The 8,253-nt window shown below is 27.6% G+C and overlaps 1 protein-coding gene across 1 annotated transcript in view; it reads right to left on the reverse strand.

Annotated features, from left to right (window-relative positions):
* Nucleotides 1-8,253, reverse strand: part of LOC111631552 (dynein heavy chain 10, axonemal-like) — a gene marked incomplete at its 3' end in the record, with an annotated part of 405,219 nt that overhangs the window by 293,098 nt on the left and 103,868 nt on the right. The window contains exons 19-20 of the mRNA XM_023375809.1: nt 6,944-7,081; nt 4,976-5,164 (exon numbers count right to left, since the gene is read on the reverse strand). Coding sequence (XP_023231577.1) covers nt 4,976-5,164; nt 6,944-7,081 — 327 coding nt within the window. The remainder of the gene's footprint in view (nt 1-4,975; nt 5,165-6,943; nt 7,082-8,253) is intronic.

Genomic DNA, 8,253 nt, shown 5'->3' on the forward strand with positions numbered 1-8,253 from the left:
CGCTAGACGGCGGAAATTATATATTATAATAAAGTTACAATACAATAAGTTAATATATAATTATATATACAATACCTAATTTATATATAATTAATATATAATTATATGTACAGTACCTAATTTATATATAATTTATATAATACTGTCCAGACAATAGAAATCTCTCCGTAGCGTGGCGCTACGGACGGCGGGAAAGTAGTTTGGCTGCCCGATGATGTTTAACGTAATTATAGGGGTTTTTTTTACTGTTTTTTACGGATACTGTCACAATTTTTTCGCAGTTTTATAGGAATCGTAATTATTGGGACTGTAATTATAGGGGGGTCGACTGTATTGGAAAAACTGTGATGGAGACAAATACGTCTCCATCACAGTTTTTCCAAAAACTAGCAAAGACATGTATACATATGCCTCATCTTATCTTTAGTTGTCTTCCATTTTCTATACATATAAGGACCTTGAATAAGTTCTCGCTGTTCTTTAACAGATGGCGTTACCAGAACCACGTGTGTTTATTTTTAGATGGTGATGCATCTGTAAGGAAGTACAATAAGTGACCTTGAAATTCAGTATATATCATTTCACCGAAGTGTAAACAACTTATTTTTTCATTGTGTTAAACATGTCTAGTTTCGTGCCAAAAAAAGAGTATTTGCGGGGAATTTTATTGCACTATTTTATTCAAAAAAAATCTGCAGCTGANCTGTATCATGTTATATTTGAAAATATATAAATAAATATTCTTTTCAGAAACAAAAACTTTATTTTATGAAAGGATTTTTTGAATGTGTTTGTATCTACCAAAGTTTGAAGTGGAATTTACAAAACTCTTAACATTACCAAACCAAATCATCTCAATGCAATTGTAGCTTTCAAGTGATAATGAAGACATTAAATTTGCATAAAAATCAGTATCCAATATATTATAATATAAAAGTTTCATATATCTGTGAATCACGAATCTACTTGTATTATTAGTATTTACAAGTAAGTCCATTAGGGTTGGATTCATGAATGTGTCATTACTAAAATAACGACTATATTGTCATTAAACAGTATAACAATATTCAAATATATTAACAAAACATGTTAATTGAAAGGTCATTAATCCATATTGTTATTTTACAACAACAGCAAGAGTGTCATAATTCACCATTTCAAAACAATAAAAGAAACACAAATAAACATTCATACCAAATCTATCAATTATCCCCACATCTATTTATTGATGACATAGTTTTTACACTGAATAAATATTAATGATTATCAAACAGAAGTCATTTTTAAATTAATTGAGAAACACCAATTCTGTATATAAAGATACACTAAGAAAACATAAGCCATTCTAGTGGATACTAATGTTTTATCTTAATATTCTTCATAGTGGCAATTTTTAATCCATTTAATCAATTTTAGATGATAATGTTCATCTTAATCAAGCAATAATATTTGAAATAATTTGATATATATACATGATGTTTTATGTATAATCAAACTAAAGCATGTTACTTTTCTTATCTATGATAAATGTCAATTGTCAACTGCATTACTATATTGCTATGAAGTTTTTAACATGTTTATAATAATCAAAATCATAAGATATATTACATTAAAACAATACAAACAACCTAGATTTTTTGTTTAACTCTGCTTTATTCTGAAATAAAATGATTGTAAAATATGATTTTTATGTACGAAATCTGCTTATTTCAACTATACTCTAGCAATTTTTAAAATTATTATGCAATTATTAATTTGTATTTAACTTCTTAAACTATAAGGTTATAATGTACTTTTATTAATTAATATAACTAATTTATTTATAATTCAATAAATTTATTTTATTTATAGATTAATCTGCTTTTAACATTAATTATTAAATAATTAATTAAATTTAACTTATTTAGAACAATTTAAAAATAATAATTTAGAACAGGATNAGTTTGAAGACAAGGAATTAGAGGCATTACTTCATGAAGACTCATGTCAGACGCTAGCTGAACTTGCAGAATCATTAGGAGTTGATCACACAACAGTTTTGAAACGTTTAAAAGGATTAGGAATGATTCAAAAGCAAGGACATTGGGTGCTGTACGAGTTGCCGAGAAGCCGAGAGATGTCGAACGACGTCTTTTCACATGTGAACAGCTGCTTCAACGGCAGAAAAGGAAAGGTTTTCTGCATCGTATCGTGACAGGTGACGAAAAACGGATACACTACGATAACCCTAAGCGTAGAAAATCGTGGGGTAAGCCCGGTCATGCATCAACATCATCAGCAAGGCTGAATATCCATGGTTCGAAGCTTCTGCTCTGCATTTGGTGGGATCAGCTAGGTGTAGTTTATTACGAGCTGCTCAAACCAAACGAAATCATCACGGGAGATCGCTATCAACTACAATTGATGCGTTTGAGCCAAGCATTGAAGGAAAAACAACCACTATATGAGCAGAGACACGACAAAGTGATTTTGCAACATGACAATGCTCGGCCACATGTTGCACAACCGGTGAAAACGTACTTGGAAACGCTTAAATGGGAAGTCCTACCCCACCCGCCATATNCATCCTTTTGGATGGTCTAACAATTACAATATACAGAAAATCCTTGTTAATGCAAACTCAGATAGTTTTAAATCCTGTTAGTTCATAACTGTACTTTTGTCCCAGCCGGAGATATAGGAATTTACAAGTTAAAGAATTTGGACAGTTTGAAATAGGGCTACTTCAAAATTCAAAGTGATAATTCTGTCCAAATTGTGCCATGCATATGTTAACTCATTCATTTAGATCAAAATACTTCCATACTATGAGAGAACAATAGACTAAGAATAACTTTAATCTGGTCAATATGTCTTCACTTTTACAGAAACACATTTTTGGGTGTTACCTTACCCACGGACTATCCTTTTTTCTTTTATTTTTCATAAAATACAGTTGGTTTTTGGGATTGAAAGATTGGGCTATGAGTAGCAGATTGAGAACACATTAATAATAATTAATCTTAATAATTATTAACATAGAATTATGTAAATTAGTTTAAATAAACATTTTGTGTAATTTTGGAATTTTGACCTTTGACTGTTTGGTCCATGAATAATTAGCTAGTTTGTAATAAATCTGAGTCCCATGAAAATATGTAAATTATGCTACCCCTCTATAGCATGTTCCTATTTTCATTAGACTTGACAAAAAGTTTAGTTTCATTCACTTTAGACTTGACAAAAGATGCCAAAGATTGCTGCATTAAATATTATGAAGTAGATGCTTTATGCTTCATAAATGAATTCGTGTTTTAAAAATCAAGCACAAGTTTTGTTTATTGATTTGAAAAATATATATCATTGAAATTTTGTAGGACATTGTAAATTACGAATTATGTGAATCTTACCCTAATATAGTAATATTATTACATTTAATACTTATTTTACTGGTAACAATTCCTTTGGGAGAATGGAGTTTTAGTAAATTAAAAATTATAAAAAATTATTTCAGATCAAAAATGCATCATGAACATTTTATCAATTTAAATATTTTATCAATAGAAACTGAAATGTTTTGTGAAGCAAATTTCAACAATGTATTTGATAATTTTGGTCAAAGAAAAGCTTGAAAAATAAAATTATTGAAAAAATGTATTATTATATTGAAATAAAAAGTATAAAATATCTGAATGGTTTTTTTTTTTTTTTTTGAATGGTGCAATTTTCTTTTTGGGCCATAGGTGCCAAAATTCCTCACTACATTTCTGTCCAAAACGCTAAAATCTCTTTGACTTTGATAAACTCTCTGAAGTCAGAGAGTTTATCATTCATGGCTCTAACATCAGCCAAAAGACTTCTATTCTGCAGACATAACATCATTGACAAAATGATGGGAGAAGTATCAACATGTAGATTGAGTGTACCTAGAGAAAAAACATAAATTTGGACTATATAACACATACAGTTCCATTGCTATTACTGAAATTCTGGAGAGAAAGAAGATGAACTGCTCTTGTATTTACCATAATTTTTCTGCATTTAATATTCTAGTATAAGTTTATAAATATAATTTGTAAGTATAGTTATAAATTCAATTGTAAAATTAGAAAACAATCATAATTTTTCAATTATACCATTAAGGGTGTCAATGAATATTAATGTTTTTTACTTCTATGATCTTACTGTTTTACTTTTTTGTTTTTATATTGTCTACTTGGACCTTGTTTATAAATAGGACTGGTGTAGTTTCTGATTAGCAAAAAGAGGAAATCTTAATCAAAATGTAAAACAAAATATCTTTACTTTCACATAAAAAATATTTTGTTTTTATATTGTCCAAGTAGGCAATATACAGTTGACCCCCTATAACACTGTTGATTATTCCGTTTTATATGAATTCCATGTTGTACGAGTCACTTAGATTTTACAAATACATGAGTCATTCACAGCCTGGCGCACGTATTTGCAAAATCTAAGTGACTTGTACAACATGGAATTCATATAAAACGGAATAATCAACAGTGTTATAGGGGGGGTCAACTGTACAAAAACAAAAACATATCAATAAATAGTTTGATGAGTTTAAAATTTCAACTTCCAGAGATGATTGATATACAAATTCTCCATTTGTTCATTTGCTAAAGCAGGTTTGTTTGATTCACACTTTGGAAGAAATCATTTTATGACATACAGTAAATGTTATTAGAGAAACAGGTTTTGCATCAGAATATACAGTTAATTTTTAAAAAATTACTTAAAAAGTGAACAATAGATGGTACTGAGATCAGTGTTACTGCTTCCATGTTACTTGGTTTATATATATAACAGTAATTATTATTATTAGATATGACTAATTTTAATTTAATAACTATTTACTGTTAAGTTAAAAAAATTTTAACTTAATATTTACAGTTACAAACATATTTTCAGTAATTAATTCTGTAAATTTTAATCAATAAGATAAAAATTATGAAATCACAAAATTATTTTCTACCTGAATAAGAGCTTGGTATATTTTATCTTCAATATATTCATAATAGTCATATAGTCGTGATGCTTTATGAGAATTAGTTTGGCAAACTAAGCCTTCTATATTTGTCATCAAAGATGGAAGAGCACGATACTGTCTTACTGCAGTTTCTAATAGTTCTGTTTTTCTTCTTTCAATAAATTTAAAATAATCCTAAATTCATAAATTCAAAATTAAATTAATCAAAATTTTATTTATAATATAATACATAAACTTTATTATATTATAAATAACGTTTTGATTAATTTAATTTTCTGTAAAGAAAAAAACAACATTTAATAATATTTAATTGTTAAAATAGGCAATTTCATACACATTTCATTAACCTAATAGTCATATTATCAATAATTATCTGCCTATTTATTGTTATGCAAACAATTAAATCTCATGTTTATTTTTACTTATTTTGATTAATATTTTTGTATGTAAAAAAAATCCCCTGAAAATATATACTGTAAATTTGACTGCTTTCTTTCAGAGATCCTCTTTTGTTCTTTTTCTTTGTTGTCCTGTTTTCTCCTCTAGCAGTCATACTAATTGGTTGATTAAAATTGTATGTGTGTTACCACAGTCAAGTTGTTATTGGTTATTAATAAACAAAGACAACTTGACTGTGGTAACACACATACAATTTTCAATACAATTCATAAAGAAAAGGCACTATATCTGGCCTTTTTAGATTAATTATAAAAGTTAATTGTTAACCAAATAGAATTGTTAATAACTAATTTATAATCATGATAATTATATTATGAGTGAAACTGTTAATTAAGGTTTTAAAGATGTAAGATGTATATATGATTTTTAAATTGTAGAGCTGCTAACTTTAGAAGCTGCTAAACTTTTGCAAGATGTCTTTCTGTATTCCAATAAATGAGTTTTAATTGTAAATGGAGTTCTTGCCTTGGTGCCCATTCCACACCCCATACACCATACACTTCTTCTCACTATCTGAATGACTATTCTCTTCTGCTCTCCTTTAGCAGAAGCTGCTAAAGAGCATGCTACATGTGATATCAGATGTATGATTAAACCTCAGAAAGTCCACACATAAATATATTTTTTAAATGTATCTATGGTAGATATGTGAAAATATTTTTAAAAGATATTCACATAAAAATGTTAATTTATCTGTTCAAAAGAATACATATTTGTTTAAATTTTGTATGTGTTCTAGTAAATATGTTAAAAATTTGGAGTGGAATTGAAATACACTCTAAGAATACAAAAAAGTCCCATCCTTCCATGTGACTTCTCATGAAGATTATCAGCAAGTTGGCCAGAAAAAAATCATCCAAAACTGAAATGCAGCATTAAGTATTTCAGAAACCCATAGGCTAGCTAGATGTGAGAAAGTTTCCCTTATTTAAATTGGCATGCTACTCAATGTGTGAAAATACAGTATAATGATTCTTGTTTTATTATATGTCCATGAGCATACTGCTTTTATTACTTGTTATATATTTATATATTTCTTCAAGATAAAGTTTTTAGTTTATCATACTGTAAAATCACAATTTATGATTATTAGAAATAAATAAAAAGAATAAAGATTAAAAAGTCCAGGATAAAATATATTTTAAAAATTTACAATATTGAAGAATAAATACAAAAAAAAAAAAAAACATTTTTGAAGTCTTCTGAATATCACTGAAGGTGCCTCCTTGTGTTCTGGTGATTACCAGAACACGAGGAGGCACCTTTTCTTTACAAACTCATCTACAACTTTTACACAATTTGCCTATATTTATGCAAATTGTTTAAAAGTTCTTGTACATTTTTTAAATGAAAAAATTATTTGATAAAAATATTTTAAGTTTGTTTTCAAGTAATAGTAAAAAGCATGTTTAATTTGCATTAATAGATAATACATAGTACTGAAAACAAAATAAAATAACTGGTTATAAATTATTAATAAAGTTAACTGTTTACCTTGCATGATGGCAAACTATCACCTTTAGAAAGTTGAGTATCAAAAAACTTTATTGTTGAAATTTTTTGAATGCAAATTTCCAAATCATTATTAGTCTTCTGAATCTGATTTAATAATGACTGCAGTTTTGAAATTTCCTATAAAATATGTATATATTATTCATATGCTTTCACATTCATAATTCATCTAATAATTTATTTAAAGATTTAAACAGAGGAAATTAGAGAAATATCAATGCTTAATTATAAAATAGACAGACTAAATATATATTTCATATGTCAATAATCCATGAATACCAAGCAAATGAAAACATTTTCTCAAAATAATCTGATTTTACTATATCAAAAAAAAATCAATTTAATTATCAAAGAGAAAATCAGAACATTTTTAAACTTCCTTACATTCCATTACTTTTTCCATTTTTCTGTTTTCTATTTTTTCTCTTAATAATATATTTTTATATAAATCATACAACCTGTTAATGGAGATCAAAATACTTCAAAGAAATTAGAATTTGTAAAATGATGGAATAAATTTCTATATATTTTAAAATTATATATATGCCTACATAATAATATATTAGATATACTGTATAATCTAATATATATTACATAATGTATGCATATTTTTGTTATTTACGTATAAAAATATATATGTATATACATGGAAATTAAAGCATGTGCTGCAATTTCCTACAAATAACCCATGGGTTATCAGTGTGTTAAATTCAATTTGAAAGGTGCTGTAGGTTATCTGTCAATTTTAAACTGTAATTAAAACCTCACTCAACAGTTTTCCTATTATCTAAACTTAACAAGTGTCTTCAAAATCATGAAGTATCTTTTATGCACCACATGTACAGTCGACCCCCCTATAAGATCATAGATACGTTCCATTTTTTAGGAATCCGATTTCTTACGAGTCGTTCCAATCACAGCCCGACACGTGTCAAGTTTACGGACTACGGCTGATTGAAAGGTTTTCTTCCATAAAATTAATCAATTCTAGACTAATCCGACTCAACATTTCCAAAATACGTATATTTTTTTTTGGAAATAATCCGTATAAACTACGCTATAAATAAAAAATTGTAGGATTACTTACCGAGTGTCACCATTCGACATCGCCATTGCTCAACATTGTTTTCGTCGCGGAACAGCTCAGCAAACCGCGGCCGATTTCTAATAACTTATTTTTCTGCGAATAGTTCCTTGAACTTCGGAGACATCATTAATATAAATAATTTTAATCGCCGTTGAATAAGAAATGTTTCTTTCACAAGAAATGTATAAAATTACAGTACTGTATT

This window comes from Centruroides sculpturatus, unplaced genomic scaffold (assembly GCF_000671375.1).
Source record: "Centruroides sculpturatus isolate CEXI.00-Female unplaced genomic scaffold, Cexi_2.0 scaffold686, whole genome shotgun sequence".
Taxonomy (NCBI): Eukaryota; Metazoa; Arthropoda; class Arachnida; order Scorpiones; family Buthidae; genus Centruroides; species Centruroides sculpturatus.